The sequence below is a fragment of the Sebastes umbrosus genome, chromosome 10, assembly GCF_015220745.1.
Source record: "Sebastes umbrosus isolate fSebUmb1 chromosome 10, fSebUmb1.pri, whole genome shotgun sequence".
Classification (NCBI taxonomy): Eukaryota; Metazoa; Chordata; class Actinopteri; order Perciformes; family Sebastidae; genus Sebastes; species Sebastes umbrosus.
The window spans coordinates 22933977-22958363 of NC_051278.1; the positions used below are offsets into that span (position 1 = coordinate 22933977).

Genomic DNA, 24387 nt, shown 5'->3' on the forward strand with positions numbered 1-24387 from the left:
TTTTTTAATCTCTGCTAGTTTCGTTGACTGACACGTGTCTTATACAGCTCTGTTCCGTTAGTAACGGTTTTATTTTAACGGTTTAAACGGAAACGTATTCAAATATGCTAGTTAGCTTGATGCTAACTGGTCCGCTAACTTCTGTCTGATCAGCCGACTGAGCATGGGGTCCGTTGACTCGCCGTTATTTCCTCGCTAAAGATAACATGTCGAGTGTGATGATATAGTCGATATTGTGCTTGTTTCGTGTAGTTTAATAGTGTTTATAAACGGAAATACTAGCCTGGATGCGTAGCAGCTAACTCTTCTCAGCGTCCTGTGAGCACTGCTAGCTGTGATGTGATTATGAACAGTCGGATGGGGACGTTATAATTGGCATTATCACAGCTAAATGGCTTCAATAGCAGCCTTCATTTGACGCCTGCATGCTGGTATTATTGAGAGCCATTTGAGCTCCGCAGTCGGGAGGAAGGAACCGCTATACAGTCTTTCTTTAGGCGGAAGAGAGACCGTCATCCATCCACACACAGACCACACTGTAGTCCGAGGAGAAGATGTCTTTCTTCAATTTTCGGAAGATGTTCAAGTTGGGGCCTGATAAGAAGAAGAAGCAGTATGAACATGTGCATAGAGATGTTAACCCGGAGGAGATATGGGACATCATTGGGGAGCTGGGAGATGGAGCGTTTGGGAAAGTGTACAAGGTGAGTTAATGTGTTATACATCCGCCTTTTCTAACCCATTTCTTAAGACACGTCCTGTTTCATGTTATTGCTGCATGCAGATCATAATACATGAAAATGACAGCACTGTTCTCGTTCAGGCCACATCCTCCAGGCCCTTTAGACCCCCAGTATCTGAGATTTCAAGTGCATGCTATGACAGCTTTCATACTGTATACTGTAGGCCTACTTTAACTATTGCATGCCTACTCAAAATCTTCCTGTTAAAGAAATACATAGACATATAGGGCTGTTTTAGTGACGTGTGTCAGTTGTATATATCCCATCTCGGATGTTTAAGGTGTTGCATTATCATGTTGTAAATATGACTTTGCCATGTCATTGAGTTGCACTTGGCCCTAAGTCAAACTGTTGAAGGTGTGGTTCACCACCACCACAGAATAAACAATGGCTTCACAAATGTCTAACTCAATTGTCAAAAGGTTGCTATGAGAGATGAGAGGACACACAGATAAAAGAAATCCTGAGAGCAGGTGATCTTAAAGCTGCAGTGGGTAGAATCAGAGCAAATATGATTTAAAAAAAGTTATTTTTATATAACTATATCATTATATCTTGAGAGTACAGTGCATGAGACAGGTAATCTGAAAAAAATCATGAGCCTCTGGTGGCCTCCGGTGCTCCTATGGCATCTGCAAGATTTCACAGGCCGGAGGAAAACAACCAATCAGAGCTGAGCTGGAGCCTGCCGTCTCTGAGCAGCTGTCAATCAATCGCGAACTCCGATCAAACAGTCAAACTAGGCAGCGTTTATCAAATATGAATTAATATTCTGTTACTGTAATGCCTATTTTTCTCCTCAAATGTTTTCAGAAACATCTTGTAGTGTACTGTTTAGTTGTAAAATGAGAAAGTTTGTGACCCGTCAGCCATGTTGAGATCAGTTGAGGAAATACCAAGCACCGCCCACCAGCCAGAGCACAGCCAATAGGAACGCTCAATAGAAACGCTCTCTCTCTCTCTCTCTCTGAAATGACCTCTGATTGGCCAAAGTCTCCCGTCATGGGCTAGATTTTTTAAAGCCTGAAAACAGAGCCATGAGGAGGTGCAGAAGTCTAGTTTTCTCTCAGAGCACTTGAATTAAAACATGCTAAAAGGTTATTATGGAGTTTTTGCCCAATGATGCCAAAAATATTCTGCCTACTGCAGCTTTAAAAGTCAAATGTGAAAGTATTTTGTTTATACCATACACTGTGACAGGTGTACAGGTGTGAATGTAAATTTAGTGTTGCAGTTAACAGTTTGTCACTTCAGGTTGATGGTCTGATTGTTTCACCCAACACATACTGTACATTATACATGAGGTGGACACTGGACACAATGTCCACAACACCAGTACAGTATAATGCCATGTAATAGAATAGCCCCAAAGCAATTCAGTGGAGAGAGTCAGGGGGGTTGGGGGGGTTGTTTCCTTCTGCGGTTATTTCTGAGGCTGCAGTTTGCTGTGTTGGATTATATAGCAAGCACCACCTGTAATCTCTACTAACTGACGTACAGTACCTCTACAGGTTATCTGTGTGTGAATTTGTATTGGGCGGAGAACACAAGGTCAACAACATGAGAGAAATTCAACTCTATAGCTGTATATGTCTTTGCGGGGAGGTTAAATGCATAATACATGCATTAATACAACTTCTTTTAAACAACCTTCAAGAAAGGACAGAGGCTTATAATACAAATCAGACACAGACACCTATCAGATGAGAAAAGTATGTAAATTACTCCTATTGCAGTAACCTCTGCAGCTTTCTCTCTTTCTCTCTCTGTGACTTATGTTGTCCCTTCCTGGAACTCGTGTGATCAAATAATGGAGCTAATGGTCCAGAAAATCTTCATTTGCAAGTCTTATTAGCTGATTAACTAACTGTGATGAAAGCCAGTAGACTTTCATGCCTAGACAGATATACACAATATATTGTCTCGCTGTTCACTTCCCACACATAGAGGGATGACTTGGCTTCATCAGGTCACATCACTCAACTCGGACTACGTATTTCACCAGTTATTTCACAGGCTTTTGATGGCTGTGCCTCATTTGGGCGGGGTGACAAAAATAGCCTGCGATGTGTGAATCAGCTGTTTTAGAGAGTGAAAGAGAGAAGAGTCAAGCACATAAACATAGGTTCACTTGTGCCTTTAATTAGTGAAGAGGTGTGCCATTTGTTTGGACAAACTGCTTATATAATTCTGTTGTCAGTTCACATAGTCAGATTGGCATACATGTCATACGTGTGTTATTATGACACCCACAAACTCTTTTATTTAATCCCTCAAGACAGACGAGTACAGAGAGTTTACCATAAGTCCTAAGTGTATTATAAGTGTCACGTACAGTGCATAATGACTGAAGACCACAGGCAGTATATGCTTTGAAGCTTCGACCGTTGCCATGGTAATCGACCTCCAAATCAGTATGTATAAATCCCAAATTAGCCTATGAAATAAGGAATAATCCCACATTATTCATATTCAACATTAATTATTATTAGTTATTCTCAGACGGATATCGCTGTTGGTTGTGTGTACAGTAGTGCAGCAGTGACACTATGTCGAATACCTTTGAATATTTCTCACCGAAGCTTCGAAGCCCAAAAAATGGTATTCAGGACACCCTTAGTATTAGCGATGGCCTGTGCTAGACAGGCGTCGGCCAGCTCAAAGGGAAAGAGACAGGGAGTGTGTCAGATCTGAACTGTGTAAATATAGTGTGTGACACACTCCGCAGCAGTTAGTCCTAACACTCCCTCCCTTTTCGTTTTCCTTAACTCCCCAAGATTGTGTCTGTATCCATAAACATTAAGCCCAAAGCTGGCCTTAAAATAACTTCTCAGCTGCTTGTTTGACAGGTTGTCAGGTAATTTTTCGTATTAGTCTCTTCAGTACCTCCATAATCAGGAATGAAGATTTTGGGGCTATTTGTTATCCGTGTAGACGAGCATAAGCCATTTCCCTTTTAAATCATAGATTTATTTGGTGTAATCTTTAAATTACTGCCACTGTAACTTCATGTGACCTTACAGTAGGTGTATCAAAGTGAAAGGAAAGAAAGAAGAGAGAGAGAAAAGGAAGAGGAGGAAGTGAGCAAGCGTCACAAGATCAGCTTTTGTTAGTGTAGGTCAGAAGATGATGGGGTGTATTACAAATATTTTGACTTCAAATTGTTGCTGTGGGTTTTTCTACAGTTATTTTCCCTTTCAATATATAACAACCTGTTATCATAAAGTCCCTAGGAAATGTATTTATAGAGTTGTGATCTTCTGGGTGCTACACAAGCCATAAATTGTTTATTGCTCTAGCTCTTTGTCTTAAATGAAATTGTTAACGTTGATGGATGCTCTTCCATAATAGCCACTCTATACAGCACCGCCCCAGCAAAGTAAGCCAAGCTGATTGTTCTCCAGTCCAGCCAGCAATATCAGAAATGTATTGAACAGGATATGATGCAAGCCTTTGTCGTCGATGTTGCTTCCAGGCTCAGAACAAGCAGAACGGGACCCTCGCTGCCGCTAAGGTTATTGACACAAAGACGGAGGACGAATTGGAGGATTACATGGTAGAAATCGACATTCTGGCCTCCTGCAACCACCATCACATCGTCAAACTGCTGGATGCCTTCTATTTCGAGGGCAAACTTTGGGTAAGTAAGCAAGTGCCTGACTGAGAGAACTGTCTTGTTTTTTTTTTTCTTGTGTGTTGCTGTTGATTTGAAGCCAAGGAGACACAGAGGCAGTGAACCGGTCACGCATGGAGACGCACAAATTCATCACAAGCCACTATTCGTTATGCTGTTTCTCAAAGGACTCTTACATCATTTGATTAAGGGATTATAGCAGTGCTTTTTTTTTTCCCGTCGCCTACATTTAAAGTGTTTAAAACCGGTCATGTGGCACAGTCAGAGGCTAGGACTGCATGTTCAACTGCAGGATTGCCTCACAGGATCGCCTGACCTCCCAGAGGTCATAGGTCATAATCTTCCAGCTGAAGTCACAGGCATACTCCCCATTTTGACCATATTCTTACCCCCTCCACACAAATCTTAAGCAGTGAATATTGTGTCTTTATAGTGACTAGTGACGGTGAGAAAATGTTCCCACCGGTTAATAAACAACACGGGTGTTACCGATTACACCGGACATTTTACAAGAAAAGATGACGCTCAATATCTGTTGAGCGCTTACTTTGATCTGTAACGTCGGATAGCCGTGTGTCTGGCCTATCCGGTCGAGCTTTCGCTGCGGGGCCGCAGGTTTCCACCTTGCGACGCTGCTCCACACACACCGGCTGTGACCGCTCCGTTCTCCGCACGGTGATTGCCTCATTAACGTTATGGTTCCCTTATAGCATTGGGTTTAAATCTGAAATATTGCCAAATAGGCGCTTTTGCTTTTCGCTTAAACAACAAAAATCTTCCGCCATCGTCTTGCCTGTCAACTCTCTCTCGTCCCGTGTGTGAAATCTGACTCCTGCTACTCTGTGCTGAGACTCTGTACGTAGCAAACACTTTCACTCTGTTTGTAGCATCCGTCGTCCGACTATATATTGATAACACGGCGCTGATACACCAAAATTAACTAAATGGGTTTTATTTCTATAAAAAAAGCAAAACGACGCTGGGGGGCAGTGGGCAAGTAATGTAATTGGTGTATGCCTGAACATCATATAACACCGATAACACGACTACCGCGGCAAGCCTAATAGTGAAAAAAGAGTAAAACTCCCTAAATCCATTTTTATAGAGTCCTGTGCCTCCTTCCTAAGCTATTTTACTATGAGAGTTGAGTCACAGTGCAGCTTTAATACATGGTCAGTAGATCTCCTTCTGTGTGCAGTAAAAGGCCCCAGAGCAATTAGGTCCTGGCAGGTGGTGTCATGTGACCGTCCCCGGTGGACTGGCCACATCTATGGGAAGATAATGGAGTGGTTTTGGTGGCTGGAGAAAGTGCCTGAATAATTCAGAGATGCATGCAGGTTGTCCCTCCGGCCCCTGTCTTTAAGCAGCATGATGAATGTGTAACTGCCGCTGCTGTGCACGTGTTGAGTTAATGTATAATATTTTTTCTACGAAAGATTAATCAAAGAAAATACGTTGCTAAAAAAAGAGGGGATTTATTTGCATGCATGCATGTTCAATTTAACCTGAGTTTAAGATCAACACCTGCCAGAATTATCGTACATCAACTACATGCGAGATTCCCATGGCAACGATACATTGTTATGCAGAACAGGAACAACCACTCAGTTTCTCCTCTTTGTTTGAGTCCCTAGAAGGCAATGCTGCTCGGTTGTAGCTTTGATTGATTTTTGTCTATCATCTGATACCATGAGCTGCCAATATATATGAAGTGGTGGTTGGGTACATTACATCTGCTGTTACTACTGAGGTCAGGAGCTGGTCTGTTTTACTTCTCTATAACAGTATTAGGGAACAGTGTTATGTTCATCTAATGCTCCGTGAACTGATGAATCCATAGTTCTCTTATTATTAGACAGCAGGTGATTCAGTTAGTTAGTGATTTAGGCATTGCATCATTATGCTCAAGCCTAATCTTTTACTCTAGCTTTAAGTTGTATATTATTATGAAACTAGTGAATGTAAATTAAAATTGTTATCGTCTTTAACTCCCTTGCTTATTTCATCATTAGATTTCCTTTCACATGCTTTGATATGCACATGTAGAATATGTGTTTGTGGCAAGAATTGAACTGTCTGTACTCCAGGAATGAAATTGTGTGTAGTGCATGTGACATTTTGACTGGAAAGGGAGTATTGGCTTAAGGCTTTATGATGTTTACCCAAATGAGGAAATCATTTTTCATCAGAATGTATGGTGAAATGTCCTGGATGTGAGTCACACTCTAAAGAATAAGAGTTGTAGAAATTGAAATTGTTCTAACAGGATGACCCACACACCTTTTGCATAATTAATCGTGCTCATTTTTTCATTTTTCGTCGCTAGCTTGCAACTAGAACCTCTGCTGATGTTTCGATCCAAAGCACAAAGATTGTCCTGAAATGGAAAAGAAAAGATGTGTCTATAGAGGATGCTCAGCATGGCTGTTTAGTGTCTGATCGATTGGCTGCTTGGAATGTCTCCACAGCATAATCAATAACATAGAAAAAGGGGTTCTGATGCCTTTCCTATAAAGGTCATGTTGTTCACCTACCTTGGATAACATGCTTTCTTCATTTTAAGCTTATGCTGTGCTATGAGAGGAGTAAAATATGGGCATGATGGTGCCTTCAAATGAAACTCGTGAGCTTGTGTTTACAACATGGGAAGTCATATGTCATATACATATGGACTCTTCTTGTGAACACGGTAAACACGACCACATTTGAATTACTTTGTTTTACCATTTCAGATTCTGATTGAGTTCTGTGCGGGTGGTGCAGTGGATGCCATCATGCTGGGTAAGTCCCTCATCCAATGCAGGAAAACAGAAAAAAAACACTATAAAGTCCTGGATCTTTTCCTTTGCTCCATCCTCAAGTGCCAGCTCTTTTTTTTATTATTCCATCCAGAAACCTCCTCTGTGGGATTTTTTTCCCTCTCCCCAGTTAGAGAGGCCATTCCAACTGTGTAATTATTGTAGCTCAGATTTCAAGGAGTGGATAGTCCACTTCTTCTAATGCCTGCAGTTTCTCCGTCTTATTTTGAAGCCTGAAGAAACGCCTCACCCCTTTCTCTTATGTGTGAATTACAAATATTAATTCACTTCATTGTTGGGTGTGTTGATTCTGCTCTGACTGGTCTGACTCACCTATAATGAATTCCTTCCCCCAGATTTGTCCAGTCATACATGCTGGCTAGTGTCAGGGTGGAGATTTGCCCTCCGGTTGCTATTGGATACTATCAAGCCATCACAATAGTCTGTGTCTCTAAAAGTGGATCACAAAAACTACATTAACCATAATCACTTGTGAAGTAATTTAGGGCTGCAACTAATGATTATTTTCATTGTTGATTATTTTCTTGATTAGTTGTTTGGTCCATAAAATGTCAGAAAATGGTGAAAAAATATCAGTGTTTCCAAAAGCCCTAGATGACGTCCTCAAATGTCCTGTTTTGTCCACAACTCAAGATATTTAGTTTACTGTCATAGAGGAGTAAAGAAACCAGAACATTTTTACATTTAAGAAGCTGGAATTAGAGAATTTTTGATTTTTTTTCTTAAAAAATTACTGAAACTGATTAATGGATTATCAAAATAGTTGGCAATTCATTTATTAGTTGACAACTAATCAATTAATCGATGCAGCTCTAAATTAATTGTGTGTTTATCAACAGAACTGGAGAGGCCCCTGACAGAGCCCCAGATCCGTGTGGTGTGCCGCCAGACCTTAGAGGCCTTGTCTTACCTCCACGAGAACAAAGTCATCCACAGAGACTTGAAAGCAGGGAACATCCTCCTCTCCTTGGACGGAGAAGTGAAACTGGGTAAAAGAAAAAATCTGTCATCTTTTGCTGCTGCATTTGCCACAATAATATTTCTCTAAATGTGAAGGATTATTCACGTTAAGGTACTCAGTTCAGAATTACTACACAGAACAATAGCTGATCCATTGTTGATTTCTGTCTGAGATGTCCTCTAGACCTTCCTGCAGGGTCAACACTAATAGGCTTAAAAGGCTAACTAGTAAAGTCAACTGTGGGAACCCTTTTGCTATCAGTGCTGTGGCAACCAGCTGAGCTACGTGACTTTAGGGATAGTGGTGTACAGGACTGTGTTTACATACAATAAAACTGGAATGAGTCATACATGCGGTGTCAAGTTTTTAAAAAACAAAGTTACAAAACAAAGTGACGTGTTTTCAGTAGCCCCGAAGGAGAGAGCTGTATTTTTTTATACACCACTTGTGTACTGGAGTCGGTGATACATTGAATTTGTTACATAATATTCCAGAAGTAAAAGTATTCACGTTGCTGCTGTAGCATCCATCGCTGCTGGTTCCCTGATGATTCATATTCTGTAGGCAGAGGGTTCATGGCGGAGCCTGGCAAACAATAATTATCAAGCAGTCAACAGGGACTTAATGATAGATCTCTCTTTCCCTCTAATGTCTGCATACTGTAAGGGATGGGAGAGAAAAGAGAGAGAGCAGGCTGAACTAGTTTCACAGGTAACAGAACTGCTGGGTGAGATGACAGGATTGAAGCTTTTCTGCCCACTTATGGGGTTCATATTTGAAAGCTTGAAGCAGGTCAGTTAAGATAGAATTCTGATATAACTGCGTGGCTTTAGAAGAAATGTGATGAGTGTTATTTTAACGTATATATTCTAGGGCTGTGTATTGGCAAGAATCTGGCGATGCAATACGTATCATGATACAAGAGCAAGGCGATATATTGTGATCTTTTTAAAATCAAATTTTAGGAAAACTGTAATAACTGCATAGTATAAAGACACACCACCATCTGAGTAAGAAAATGTCACTATGGGGACTAACATCATCACACATGAATACAATTGGGTTAATTGGATCCACAAGAGTCTCAGCTTTCCAGTCATACCCAATTTATGCAATTCTCTGTCTGTTTAAGGACCCCAGTATGCAGAAATATTCAAATACACTGTTTTTAGAATAGGTGAAGATATCACGTTTATACTGCCTGCATAAAACTGTATGTTTTATTCCCAAAACTGCATGTGATTATCATAAAGAGGGCATGTCTGTAAAGGGGAGACTCATGGGTACCCATAGAACACATTTTTATTCACATATCTTGAGGTCAGAGGTCAACGGACCCATTTGAAAATGGCCATGCCAGTTTTTCCTCTCCAAAATTTAGCGTAACTTTGGAGCGTTATTTAGCCTCCTTTGCGACATGGAAGTATGACATGGTACCAATGGATTCCTTAGGTTTTTTCTAGTTTCATATGATCCCAGTCGCTTCATCCTAGCTTTACAACTGAACCCGCTACAACCTCAAAAAATACAGAATAGCAGCCAGGTCCGCCGGTGGGCCGTCATATTTTTAAGAGGTTAATTAAAAATCAATACAATGCTTTGGAGAATCTATACAGTATTGCAAAACATAATATTGCGATACTCATGTGTATCGATATTTTCTTACACCCCTAATATATTCCATGGATTCACTGTTTAACACAGAAAGTGTCATTATACAGTTTGATGCACTGATGAAAAGAATCCTAATTCATTTCTACTTTCAGCTGACTTTGGGGTGTCTGCTAAAAATACCAAGACGTTACAGAGAAGAGATTCTTTCATCGGCACTCCATATTGGTGAGTCATGCAGCCTGCATACAAGAGGGCATTTACCCCTTTCCATCTGATAGTTGTCCAAGCGTGTCTTACAGCTATGATTTTTCTATGCGGTGGCACAAAAGCTGTCATGGAATGTGGAAACGGAAAAAGGCAATTCAGCAATTTAAATGCACATTGTTGGATGACCTCAGCTTTGAATACTGAATAGGCTCCCTATCTTTCAAATTCCAGACTGAAATGCACACACATGCTATTTTATTGTCTTTTCACCCCTCAAGAGTGAAGAGAGTTGACCTTCTGGGATTGGAAAGATATCAAAAAACACATTCGCTATCGCAGTCCGAAATTAGCTTCATGCTAATTATAAAACCTTCTAATTTTGCAGGATGGCCCCCGAGGTGGTAATGTGTGAAACTTCCAAGGACCGTCCGTACGACTACAAGGCCGACATCTGGTCCCTCGGGGTAACGCTGATAGAGCTGGCGCAGGTCGAGCCACCCAACCACGAGATGAATCCCATGAGAGTGCTGCTGAAAATAGCCAAGTCCGAGCCACCCACGCTCATGCATCCCTCTCGCTGGTGAGAAGGAGCGCTGGCGATAACTAGAGAGGTGGCACTGGAATGTTTCCGGATTGGAGATAAGGATATGTTGACTGTTTAATGTGTGAAAAGCTTGGTGAATTGTTATTGCTTAGCTGAATGGCCACAGGGGGAAGAACGGTATTAATTTCATTATGCAAAGCAGGACCCAGGGACACTTACTCATGTCTATGGGCAACAAACTGATTGTGTTTTATTTATGCTTGAAAGGTCACCAGAATTTAACGACTTTCTGCGGAAAGCACTCGATAAGAATGTGGACAATAGGTGTGGCACATGGCAGCTGCTACAGGTGAGCTGCCCTACTCCATTCACTCCCTACTGTTACCTCACAGTACACAAATCATCTACGCAGCTTACAATATAGCCCAAGAATGCATACACACTTAAATGAAAAATCTGAATTTTCTGTTTTGAAGGATAAAGATGTATATTTCTTGTGCCCCTGTCCACCTATGTAGCATCCTTTTGTCACCAGTGTAACTGACAGCAGACCTCTCAGAGAGCTCATAGCCGAGGCCAAAGCTGAAGTCACAGAGGAGATCGAGGATAGCAAGGAGGAGGAGGAGGAGGAAGAGCCTGATACACCTTCGGTATGTGGTTTTATTGGTGTATTTATATCACAAGCATAATTGTACTAAACAAAATATAATTTAAATGATGATTTGATTCATGAAAGACATATTGTTGTTTTCATATTTTTGTAACTGTTGGCTCAGGCGGCTCCTGGGCACAAGCGGGCGCCATCGGATGCCAGCGTGGCCAGCTCAGAGGACGACAAAGTCACGCCAGCTCCCTCCACGCTGGAATCTGTTACGGAAAAGACGGAGGCCGAGCCTGCCGACGACCGAACCAGTGATAAGCTCTCCGACGAAGGGCTTGGAACGAGCGAGGTAGACAAGACTGAGGAGGAGAAACTCAACGAGGTGTCTGATGCCAGTAATGAAGACCTGGCCTCCGGGCTAATAGAGCCGCCCACTAAGGACTTCATCTCACAAGATCCCACAGAGTCTAAACCAGAAGATGATCCATCTGAAGAGAGTCCTGCTGAGCCTGTTGTAACACAGCCAGAAGACACCGTAGATACAGCGGTTACACAAGAACTTGTCACAGATGGTCAAGAAGCAGAGGAGGATCAGAAGGAGACACAAGGAGAGAAGACAGAGGATGAACCTACCGAAGTAATAGAAGAAGAACGAGAGCATGAGGAGGTGAAAGAAGAGGAAGGAAAGGAAGCTGGTACAGAAGAATCCAGAGAATCACAACCTGAAGATACACCCGAAGAATCCATATCACGAGAAGAAAGCAAAGAGCCAGATGAGGAGACGTCTCAGCATAAAGTGACCGAGGACAGAATAGAAGACACAGCTAATGGCACAGATGTAAATATAGACACACAGAATATAGAATCAAATGTCACAAACATAAATGGAGACACAAAGTCGAGCGTGGATGAATCCTCTGCTGAGGTTTTGCTGGAGAAGGAGGCCACAGAGAGTCAGGCAGAGGAAAAGCCTGAGGATGAGGCGCCTGAGCAGCCTGAACAAGAGAACCAGACCAAGGAGGAGGTCAGTCTAGAGGAAAAGGACCCAACTGAATCCACAAATGGAGTCGGTGATGAAGCCAAAGACACCTCTGACGATTCAGAACAAGTGGTCCCATCATGTAAAGATGTCCCAGCGAAGGAAGATGAGGAGAAAGCCACTCGTGCAGATGAGAACACTTCCCAAGATACGGTCTCCGTCCCCGAGAGTGAAACAGATTCAGAAAGCAAGATCGAGCATGGAAGCCCCGCTGTGATCAAGTCGGATTTGGAGAAGGACTCTGACTCTGGAAGCAGCTCGGCTGCTGATAGCAACAGCCTCGACCTCAATCTGTCCATCTCCAGCTTCCTGTCCAAGAGTAAAGAAGGGGGCTCTGTGTCTATGCAGGTAATATAATCTGTGCCTCACTTACAACCTCAGATGTTAACACTGTTTTGATCATTTTGAGCCACCAAAACCTCCTTGTTTCATTTGTAGGAGTCAAAACGTCAGAAGAAGACTCTGAAGAAGACACGTAAGTTCATGGTGGACGGCGTGGAGGTCAGTGTGACGACATCCAAGATAGTGACAGACAACGACACCAAGAGCGAAGAGATGAGGTTCCTGAGGTACGTCTGCATCCAACCTGCTTAACCGTACCGTCGGTCTAAATATGTGACGCGGCCTATTTAACGGGCCTGCCTTTAAATAGTTCTCGCTCATTTCACAACTCACAACCCACAGTGTTTTACAAACGCCAGATGGGTTATCTCCCGTGATGAACGCTGCATTATGTTACTGTCATCTCCCACGTTGCCTTTTAAAGACATGAGACCTGCTGCTCCAAATGTTTACACAAGTGCTGTCTGACTGTTTGCTGTTGGGTTCGCGACCTTATGTCAGTAATGCACAGAGTTAACTTGTATCAATTTAATAACTAGTGATTCAGAAATGAGGAGACCAGAACCATCAACGCAGCAATTAAATGGGAGACTAATGTGTAACCAATCTTAAAATACATATAAGAAATATATATAGATTAAACAAACCATAAAATCCCATCTCATAAATGAAAAATATTTTTTTGTGAATAAAATCCTACATCATCAATGACAAACTAATGAATTTGAGATGTGTAAATATGGTGGCCCCCCCTTGACTGCACTGTTGGTGTGGTTTCCTCAGGCGGCAGGAGTTGAGAGAGCTTCGCCTCTTGCAGAAAGAGGAGCAGAGGGCCCAGCAGCAGCTGAGCAACAAGCTGCAGCAGCAGAGAGAGCAGATATACCGCCGCTTTGAACAGGAAACTACCGTGAGTCAGTTTGTTCGTACCGCAGTGGTGTGATGTTTTTTTTTTTTATTATTTTGCCAACTCCTAGGAAATGAGCTACTTTGTCTCAAAGTAGATCTAAATCTGACGGAGGGACTTACTGTACATGAGTGACGTAGCCAGACACCAGGCTATCTCTATCACTTACTGTAGCATTTACTCAGTTAGAAGTGGAAATCCTCTTTAAAGGGGACCAATTGTGCTTTTTCCCTTTCCTTTAGTGTGTTATATAGTTTTTTGTGCATGTAAAAGGTCTGCAAAGTTACAAAGCCCAGAGTCCTCTCCAAAGGGAGTTACTCTCCCCCACAGAAACTCTGCTCCTAAACTGCCTGAAACGCCTGGCTTGAAGGCCAGCCTTTTCTTCTGTAACATGGTGATGTCACCAAGTAAGACATTTGCATAACGGCTAGTTTGGCACACCCTCAAACAAAGCTAGTTAGAGCGGAGCTGGAGCCGAGTCAAAAGAGTTTGGTTCGGTTGACCAATCACAACAGTGGGCCAGTTGACCAATCAGAGCAGACTGGGCTTTTTGGGAGGGGGCGGGGCAGGAGCTCAAACAGAGCGTTTCAGACAGAGGGTGAAAAGAGGTGCTGCAGCACAGCCGGTATGAGAAAAGTAAAGCGTTTTTTGATTAGTACATCATGTAAACATGTGCTAGTAGAAACCCAAAATACAAGTATGCATCTGAAAATAAGCATAATAGGTCCTCTTTAATCATTGATGGTCACAATATTAGAAACTTTAATTTGAGTCTGTCATACTGTCTTATAGCCAGGTTGAAATGACGCCATACACATGTCTTTTACAGTTAATTTTCCTTATCCATAAAGGCCTGGGTGTTGATTTTTAATAATCCTATGATATTGGAACACATATAAACACTTATAGTCATCATGTCAGGTTGATGCTAGTTTCTGCTTATTCTGTCCGCGCAGGCTAAGAAGCGTCAATACGACCAAGAAGTGGAGAACCTGGAGAAGAAGCAGAAGCAGACCATCGAGCGACTGGAGCAGGATCACACCAGCCGGCTCCGAGACGAAGCCAAACGCATCAAAGCGGATCAAGACAAGGAACTCTCCAAGTTCCAAAACATGCTGAAGAACCGGAAGAAAGAGGTACTGGTGGCGTATGGCCGTTTCTGCATGGTGTTGCCTTTTAGTGGGCTGATTAGCTCCTAACTGGGAGAGCTGGGGGTCGTAAGCTTTTGCATGTCATAGATACGAGCTGTTTAATGGTGCATGCGTTTAACAACTTAGCCGGTGGCATACTTGGCTGTGTCATATTAATCCTGTGGGAGTGGTGCTGTTCTAGTGCTGTACGTGTGCAAATGATAGCAATAGACACACTGTGCTATCTTTCTCCTAGATGCTGCTAGCTCCATGTTGTTGTATCCATTATTCATCTGCCCCGAGGCTTCTGGTTGCCTCCTACGCAGCGCTGTGCTACTGAGTCTGTTTGTTATTTTTAGACAACTATTTAATAAAAGTTCAGTTTTAGGCTAAACATTTAGGCGTATCATGATGGTTTGCTGGGCTTGGTATAAATATGTTATGTCTTTATTAGTCTTTTCTGCCTCTTTCTCTGCTGCAGCCTTAAATGCTTCGTTGGGTGTGGTTGCAGTTTTCGTGTTTCGCTTTAAGCAGCTTTTTTAATGTCAACAGCGCCGATTGGCATCCATTGTGTATTTATGATGCCTGGTGGTCGTCGGGCTGCTCGTAATTTGCTTTCACTTGCAGTATGTTTTCATTGTACTTAAAAATAGTATTGCAGGTTGGCTTAAAGTGGTTGCATCAGGCCTCAGCTATGTACTTTGTTGTAGTTGTTTAGCTGCAAAAATACTATTGGCTATTTTTAATACTTTTTGTTATTTGTAATGTTGTGTTCTTAATTCAAAATGTACTGTTATTGTGTATTTAACTAACCATGTCTCTTGTATGAGTGTGTGAGGTGGCTTTGGTCATGGGATGGCCGACTTTTGAAGATTTTTCCGAGTGGTGATGGGATCATTTGGGGGAATGATAAAAGCTTTGCATCAGAGTAACTGATATGGAATCATCTTTAACGCGTATATATTCAAGGATTTCTTTGTCATTATCACGCCGCATTACACACAAGAATACACAAATATATAAAAAAGAAATAAGTTGACTTGAATAAATGGAACAGGAAACAGAGGTTAGTGGCTGGAAGAAGAAGCTGTCTTTAAAACGAGCAGTGTGCACCTTGATGCTACGATATCGCCCACTCGATGGTAGCAGTGGTACCTCATACAACCCCTACTTCAAAACACCCGAACTATCCCTGTAAAGCCAGTAGGAACCAACAAGTGGTGAATTATTTTATGTTTGGCGTGACGCATCAGTGAAGTCCAATCTGAATCCCGAGAGCTTTTGAGCAGTCCAAATGTCAGGACTGTTGAACATTCAGAGGTCGTAGTCGCCAGATGATTCCTACTCAGTTACTCTTTTCATAATTTCTGGAGGCAAAATAATGATCTTGATGGCTGTGGGACTTAACTGAATGCAAAGTAATACAGGGGGAGCTGTTTCTAAGACTGATTAACATCTTCTGCCATGTACCAGTCAAATCTTTCTTCTGACAAACTCGTGACTCGACTCTGACTCGTGCAGTTCAAACTCACAGTTGTGACGTGCTACTAATCAAAAAAGACTGACTGACTGGCCAGTTCAAAGGAACATCAGTCGCAGGTCATGGGAATCAAACATGCTGACTTTAATCGGTTGGTGGCCGGGTGCAGTAGCTCTCCTCTCAAAGTGGGCCGTGCATGTCTCCAGCTGTTGTTGGCCAGCTTTGTTAGATTTTCAGAATCAACCAGTTTCTGCACATACATTGTAGGCCAAACAGGAAGTTGGACTGTCACCCAAACACATGAGAAAAGAGCTCATGAAACGCATAAGGGAGGACCTATCGCTCCTTAAGACCGCAGAGGTAAACCATCACCTGCTTCTCTCTTACTCTTCTTCTCCCTCTCTCCCTATAACCTGGTCCATTCCTGTAAAGTATTCACATGCACACAAACACAACAATTACTGTGTCTGTAATCGCTCCGTACTTGTATTTGCTACCTAGTGAACTGTAGAAACTGTGGTGGTATTAAGCCATTATGGACAAAGATGCAATCAATGAGCAGAGCTGCTTCATGGCCAAATCTGGATTCACAGAATAGTTGAATCAATGTGATGAAGTACCTTTTATCTTTTATGTATTTATTTAACTCACTAGATTAGCCGAATAATACTCACTCCTGTCTTGTTTTGTTTTTTTATCTATAAATGTTTTCTCGATTGAGAAATGTAACATATTACAATATATTAACAATATCATTACATAACATTTATAGCTGAAACAATTAGTTGATTAGTCGATTGACCGAAACTTCAAGTCATATCTTAGGGCAGTCAATCAATTAAAATATTGTTAATCGCAAATTAATCGCATTTTATTGCATTTTTTTATCTGTTCAAAATGTTCCTTAAAGTGAGATTTGTCAAGTATTTAATACTCTTTTCAACATGGGAGTATGCAAACATGCCTGATTCTGACTGCCTTAAATGTGAATATTTGCTGTTTTTCTTTGTCCTCTATGATGGTAAAGTGAATATCTTTGAGGTTCTTGAACTGTTGGTTGCACAAAACAATTTCTGACATTTTATAGACCAAACGATGAATCATGAAAATGATCAGCAGAATAATAGTTGCAGCCCCAACAAAAGTATACATCCTGTGATAGATTTGATCCTTAAAATCGCACAATGGAATAGGGCTGCATCTGATGATTATTGTCAATTATTTTCTTGATTAATCTATCAGTGGTTTGGTCTATAAAATGGTGAAAAATGTCGATCAAGTGTTTCCTAAAGCCCAAGACGACGTCCTCAAATGTTTTGTTTTGTCCACAACTCAAAGATATTCACTTTACTGTCATAGAGGAGTAAAAAAAACAGAAAATATTCACATTTAATAAGCTGGAATCAGAGAATTTTTGCTTTTTTTCTTAAAAAAAAAAAATGACTCAAACCGATTTATCGATTATCAAAATAGTTGGCAATTAATTTAATAATTGACAACTAATTGATTAATCGTTGCAGCTCTGCAACCGATCCAAAAATGTACAATTCATAGCATATGTACTACTATTACTACTAAACATCCCGCAATGCAATCCTTCACCTTTTCTCTTTGAGATTACTTGTGTGGAAATTACAGTTATGTCACGGCACACTCGTCAGTGGCGGTGATGCAAAAATGATGATGATGATTCATACGTGTCCGCTCTCAATTTACTACTTCACCGTAGAGTACCGCCGAGTGAATTAATGAAGGAGGGAGCGATTGCAGACACAGCTTTTTGTTTCCACACTTTCCATCTGCTCTGGAAGCTCTCTCCAAACTTTGTTTTTCCCGTGCATCTTTTATGAATTAAACATGAGTCATGTGGACAAAGGCCCTCTTTTCCTTGAAAGGTAACTCGTAGATTATTAACACTCCGTGAACCAGTAGCATGGAAAGTAACAAAACTGCTTTTTTTTTTTTGCAAGCTGGATTAAACCCAAGTGCCGCTTTTCGAGCATGAGAAGACGAGAAGAGTCTTAATAACTAATTAATCGACTTCCTCCTAACATTTATCCAGTTCTGTGCTGTGCGCCTTAAACTCACCGATATTCCCAAAGTGGAAAATCTCTTACATAATTTAGGAAGAATCAGTGTGTGTGCTGGTGTGTGTGTGTGTGTGTGTGTGACATCCTCAGTCTGCTGTGTGCTGTCTGTACCTGATCAGGATGAGTGCGCTGTGTGCTCTCCTCCGCAGGCAGTGGCCCAGGTTATGATACAGTCTTTTCAGTTGTCCTCATGCGCACTCTTCAACGCTCAGATGCAGGATGTAAGTCCCCCACCCCCTCCCTCCGTGCCCTGTTTCTCTCTGGCCCATACTTAGATGTGAGAAGTGACAGGATAGTCTGTGATGGTTCAGTTTTAAGAACAACACATGTAAGCATGGGCGGTGTTGTTGTTTTTTTTGAGTGTTGTCATCACTGTGTTTTGTGCGGTGGTTCTCTCTTCCTCTCCTGCTCAGTATATTTCCTCCACCAATCCACAAATGTTCTACATCTAGTCTTGTGTATTTTCTATGGTGTTACACCGCTACGTTGAGTCTGGGAGTAAACAGTGCTCTCTCCCAGAGGTGGTGTAAGTCGTTGATCCCCTTCTGTCTGGATCCGTGTTTGTCTCTGTCAGCCGAGGGCCAAATATAGACCGACTGCCTCACAGGATGGATGTAAAAGTCACTTGTGTTGTTGGTTACAGTATCGGATTTTAACCATCTTAATTTGGATTCAGCAGTATGATGACAATGTTACCTATTTTGGGTTCTATTATAGGTTCGGAAATGCGTCTGATACTGCCTAAAATTCGGTATCGGGTGTCGGCTAGTACGCCAGTCTATGCACCGATCCATAAATTATTAACCAAAAAACAAAATCAACTTGTTGAACCAGAAATCAATTCTTTATCGCAGTTCCAAAACAGTAGCCTTCCCTGTGGACTTGCATTTATATTAGGGCTGTCAGTCGATTAAAATATTTAATCACAATTAATTACATGATTGTCCATAGTTAATCACGATTAATCGCAAATTAATGACACATTTTTGTATCTGTTCAAAATGTAACTTAAAGGGAGATTTGTCAAGTCAACATGGGAGTGGGCAAATACGCTTTCTTTATGCAAATGTATGTATATATTTATTATTGGAAATGAATCAACAACACAAAACAATGACAGATATTGTCCAGAAACCCTCACAGGTACTGCATTTAGCATAAAAAATATGCTCAAATCATAACATGGCAAACTGCAGCCCAACAGGCAACAACAGCTGTCAGTGTGTCAGTGTGCTGACTTGACTATGACTTGCCCCAAACTGCATGTGATTATCATAAAGTGGGCATGTCTGTAAAGGGGAGACTCGTGGGTACCCATAGAACCCATTTTACTCTTCCGACCACTCAAAGTGCTTTACACTACATGTCAGCATTCACCCATTCACACACCCATCAGGATCTAATCTAAATACTCATTCACACGGCACAGCCTTCGGGGGCAATTTGGGGTTAAGTATCTTGCCCAAGGACACTTCGACATGTGGAGGAGCCGGGGATTGAACCGCCAACCTTCCAATTGGTGGACGACCCACTCTACCTCTGGATGTATCATGGCTGCCACTAGCAACTACTGTCCATTATCCATACATGGTCAGTAGTAAACAGCTGTTAAATAATAATAGTAATAATACAAATAATAATAACTAATTTATTTATTTTTATCACGCTGGTATCAGATCATTTCTTGGTCTCGGCCGATACCGCAAGCTCAGGTATCGGAATCAGTATCAGGAAGGAAAAAATGGTATCGGAACATCTCTATGTGTAATCATATGACCAGTTATGCCAAGTCATGGTGAAATAATAGCAATATATAACCGCCAATTTGCCACCAGCTAGATAGATGAAATCTCAATTTTTTATTTTGCGTAAGGATAGAAAAGAAAATTTAATGAATCGATCATTCCGGCTGATTATGTTAATGAGTCATGCATAACGCAGGCTGAGCTCTGGACGGCGTGAACGTCAATGTCGATGTTGTCTCACATAAAACTGTGAATCTGAATCTTTACTCAACTGGCAACTCTTTCTTTCACCTCCATTGTGGATCGTTGCCATCCATGACCTCTGAGTGTCTCCTCTACTGATTCCAGCTGATGATGTGACATCTTAGTGCTTTGTGTTGTTCTGAACTCAAAGTGAATGACTAGATTATAGCATTTACTTTCAGGCAGTTTTGAGACATTATATTGTGCTTTCTCTCTCTCTCTCTCTCTTGCTCTTTGCTGTCCCCTCTGTATGATCTCCTCCTTGTCTTCCTCTCACTGCTCCTCTCCTCTCTGGCTCCTCAGGAGCAGGAGTTCCTACAGAAGCAGCAGCAAGAGCTGGACGGAGCTCTGAAGAAGATCATCCAGCAGCATAAACTGGAGATCACCACTATTGAGAGAGACTGTCTGAACCACAAGCAGCAGCTGATGAGAGGTGAGAGCTGGAGGAAGAATGACTCAACAGCAGCCCCTTTACTACAACGTCACATCTTTACATTACTGCTTACCACCTCCTAGAGACTTGAAAAATGCTCGAGACATGCAATCATTCACAGGGAATATGTGTTTTTTATCATTGCATAGCAAAGCTGGTGGAAGCATGGATTGATTTGTAGCATGCCGTTGTGGTGCGTTCATGTGCTGGTGAGAAACATGGCGACGCTCCCAGGTTCTGATTTCCTCACAACACAGCTGAAGGCACCACGTCAGCAGACTCATCAACTCTAGACTCTTAGACTTCGTTTCCATTAGATTTGACAAACATGATGTGACGATTTAACTCTCAAGCAGCTCAAACATCCTGTGTAAGTTACATAACAGACAGACATGAAACCAAACAACAGCCTGAAAGGTAGGAAAAAAAAGTCTTCCTTTTCAGTGTCGACTAGTAAAGGGGCCGGCGACACCAACAGTGTGTAAATACTGACAGTGACACGCAGACATGTTACAGCTCGTCCAACTTGCTGACAGCGTTTCCCGTCATGTTTTGTTTTCCTCGCTCTGCTCGTCACCAGCTGTACATGCATGTACACGTTTGCCAACTCACATTTAACATGGCCTCACATGATGTTTTTTTGTATGTGTGCACACGTGCGTTTCGTAGCTCGAGAGGCAGCCATGTGGGAGTTGGAGGAGCGCCACCTCCAGGAGAAGCACCAGCAGCTGAAGCAGCAGCTGAAAGACCAGTACTTCCTGCAGAGACACCAGCTGCTGAAGAGGCACGAGAAAGTAAGAGCTCGGAAAAAAAATCTACTCAGTACATGTCTTATTTTAAATAATGCTGCCGAACTCAAAAGTGTGTGCGTGTGTGTGTTTTATAGGAGATGGAGCAGATGCATCGTTACAACCAGCGGCTGGTAGAGGAGATGAAGAACAAACAGACTCAAGAGAGGGTTCGTCTGCCCAAGATTCAGCGCAGCGACGCCAAGACCCGCATGGCCATGTTCAAGAAGAGCCTCCGCATCACAGCCACCGCATCCGTCACGCCCGAGCAGGAGAGAGAGCGGATAAAACAGGTAACAGACACCGTGGGCTCATGCTGCGGCTGTTTTTACAGTTTCTGTGAAGCAAAGGGACTGAGCATGCATGGTCCTTTTTTTAGCAATATTATGTCACACTGGCATACAGTCACACCACGGATCTGCTCCAATACAAACACTCTTAATTATCCCAGCCCGACTGCAACTTTCCAGTCACCATTTTCACAAACTTCACCGGCTCCTTCGTCCTCAAAATGCTGTTTCAATTTAGTTTTGTTCAGATGAGACCAGTGGAGGAACTCTTAAACATCTTAGAAATTCTCTGCAGCCATGGCCGGGTCACTTCTGCATAATCACCTAGACAAATCACTTTAAGGTAGGGTCGGTAAAGCTGAGAAACAAGCAAGAGTACACTAGATTTTAAGAATGATCCACCTGAAAAACCCAGCCCAGTGTTGCCAACTCTTTTCCAATGAACGTAGCTAGCAGCACTAGCTCCAAAAGTCGCTAAATCTAGCGAGAAAGTCGCCAAGTCGGCAACACTGACAATCCGTCCCTTCAGGCCTCCCTCCAAGGCCACTCCCCCAAAATTATTATTATGAACATGAACAACAGACAGGCTGTTATCAGTACTCACAGCTGTCAAGCTAGTAGCTTGTGGAAGACTCCGGTGACAATGAATGCACGGGCAGAGTGTGCGCAGGTACGTAGACAAGCAGGTAGCCTGTCCAATCATTTCATTCAGGCCGAAAGAAATGATTGGACGGATTTATTACAGTCCTGTCCAGCCAGATAAAATTTTTTTTTTTTACTTTTTTTTGTCAGAGCATTTGATTTATTCATTACTCTCTGGATGTTAAGAGAATTTCAACAAATATAACATAAAAAGTATTTGAACAACACTAAACATACCTTTTAATAACTTCGTTTGAGTTTGAGTTGCCAGTTTTACAGTTGTTTGTTGTTGTTGTTTTTGTCCTCGTGGTCCAGTTTGCGTCTCAGGAAGACAAGAGGCAGAAGAATGAGAGGCTCCATCAACACCAGAAACACGAGAACCAGATGAGGGATCTGCAGCTGCAGTGTGACTCGAACATCAGGGAGCTGCAGCAGCTACAGGTGAGGCTACAGCAAGTTTGTGACCCGGCAGCCATGTTGAGATCTCTTGAGGAAATACCAAGCACCAATCACATGACCGGAGCACAGCCAATAGGAACGCTCTCTCTCTCTGAAATGACCTGTGATTGGCCAAAGTCTCCCATCACTGGCTAGATTTACTAAAGCCTGAAAACAGAGCCAAGAGGAGGTGCAGAAGTCTAATTTTCTCTCAGAACACTTGAATTACAACATGCTGAGAGGTTATTGTGGAATTTTGCCCAATGATGCCAAATAAATGTTGCCCACTGAAGCTTTAAGCATTGGGCTTGTTTTCTCATCTATGAGCACAAACTAGATTATAAATAGTGGATTGTGCCTATAAAAGGATTATTAGAAATAAAAAATGTGAAGAAACAATTTTGATCTCAGGACATTGTGCTGTGAAAATAATGGGCAATTAAAATAATAAAAGCAAAGTGTAAAGTAAGCAGAGAGTACAGGAGGTGTTAGTTCGTTAATCCTGAAGCCACGTGTGTTGACCCACATTTTCTTCCAGAATGAGAAATGCCACCTTCTGATTGAACACGAGACCCAAAAGCTGAAGGAGCTGGATGAGGAACACAGCCAAGAGATAAAGGAGTGGAGAGAGAAGCTAAGACCCAGGAAGAAGGTATATTTAACATCCATTTACTCCGTTGGTGATATAATCCTCAGAGTGATTGACTCACTTGTTTGTATCTGCCGCCCCCTGCAGGCGTTGGAGGAGGAGTTCACGCGGAAGCTCCAGGAGCAGGAGGTCTTCTTCAGGATGAGCGGCGAGTCCGAATGCCTTAACCCCACCACCCAGAGTCGAGTATCCAAATTTTACCCCATCCCGAACCTGCACAACTCTGGTTTATAGCCTCGCTTATAGTCTGTATGCGCTACGAGACTATCAAATGTGGCTGCACTCACAGACTCTTCCTGGTGGAGCGACGTCACCTTTACTGATAAAAAAAAAAATGTCTTCACCGCTTTGATTCCGCCGTTAGTGAGCATGACGTGCCTACACACCGTTCCCTCACAGTTTTTCTCAGCTTGTTGGGAAATGTCCAATGATAATAATATGCACTTTTTTGAGCATGTTTGAGCAAATTTTAAAAGCCTGCAGTTGGTAGCGAAGGCCAATCATGTTTTATTGTAAGCACAGCCTGCTACAGTATGAATGATCTCCAGTGCCTCATGTGTTATTTTTTTCTGCATTTAGGCCCCTCAGTAAACACAGGGCCCCCTGAATGTCTTGCACTTAAATAGCTGGTTATCAATTCCCCCCCACAATCACAAGATGCTGAGAGATTAAACCGACTCTGAGATATTGTTGCTGCATGTAAGGTAGAGCTGGTATAGGGGAGATGATGTACTGAGTAGTTAAAGGGGACCTATTGTGCTTTTTCCCTTTCATTTCGTGCGTTATATAGATTTTTGTGCACGTAAAAGGTCTGCAAAGTTACAAAACTCAAAGTCCACGCCAAAGGGAGTTCCTCTCCCCCACAGAAACACTGCTCCTGAACCGCCTGAAACTCCTTGATCGAAGTCCCGCCTTTTCTTCTGTAACATGGTGACGTCACCAAGTAACACGTGCATAATACCTGCCTAGCGGCTAGTTTGGCACACCCTCAAACAAAGCTAGTTAGAGCGGAGCTGGAGCAAAGTCCAAAAAATTAGGTTCGGTTGACCAA

At 42.2% G+C, this 24387-nt stretch overlaps 1 protein-coding gene across 4 annotated transcripts; it reads left to right on the plus strand.

Annotated features, from left to right (window-relative positions):
- Nucleotides 1–7: 7 nt before the first annotated feature.
- Nucleotides 8–24158, plus strand: slka (STE20-like kinase a). 4 transcript variants are annotated; one of them, XM_037782565.1, is made up of 20 exons: nucleotides 8–704; nucleotides 4219–4383; nucleotides 7110–7158; nucleotides 8036–8185; nucleotides 9924–9996; nucleotides 10364–10558; nucleotides 10790–10871; nucleotides 11041–11172; nucleotides 11299–12510; nucleotides 12601–12731; nucleotides 13288–13411; nucleotides 14365–14544; nucleotides 16286–16378; nucleotides 18258–18329; nucleotides 20400–20529; nucleotides 21199–21323; nucleotides 21416–21610; nucleotides 22565–22690; nucleotides 23226–23339; nucleotides 23424–24158. In XM_037782565.1, exons 1-20 carry the CDS (start codon nucleotides 555–557, stop codon nucleotides 23568–23570), a joined length of 3645 nt encoding a protein of 1214 aa, XP_037638493.1. In that variant the 5' UTR covers nucleotides 8–554; the 3' UTR covers nucleotides 23571–24158. The 4 variants fall into 4 exon arrangements, with proteins under 4 accessions (XP_037638493.1, XP_037638494.1, XP_037638496.1 ...); XM_037782566.1 differs by lacking the exon at nucleotides 18258–18329 and having other exon boundaries at nucleotides 10–704; XM_037782567.1 differs by lacking the exon at nucleotides 16286–16378 and having other exon boundaries at nucleotides 555–704; nucleotides 23424–23570.
- The last annotated feature ends 229 nt before the right edge of the window (nucleotides 24159–24387 follow it).

Excerpts from the sequence above, each read along its gene's own strand:
- slka (XM_037782565.1), top strand. The coding sequence starts at position 555 with ATGTCTTTCTTCAATTTTCGGAAGATGTTCAAGTTGGGGCCTGATAAG. Across the intron at positions 16,379-18,257 it reads CGCTCCTTAAGACCGCAGAG|GCAGTGGCCCAGGTTATGAT; the intron begins GTAAACCATCAC and ends TCTCCTCCGCAG. Across the intron at positions 21,611-22,564 it reads AGAGAGAGCGGATAAAACAG|TTTGCGTCTCAGGAAGACAA; the intron begins GTAACAGACACC and ends CTCGTGGTCCAG.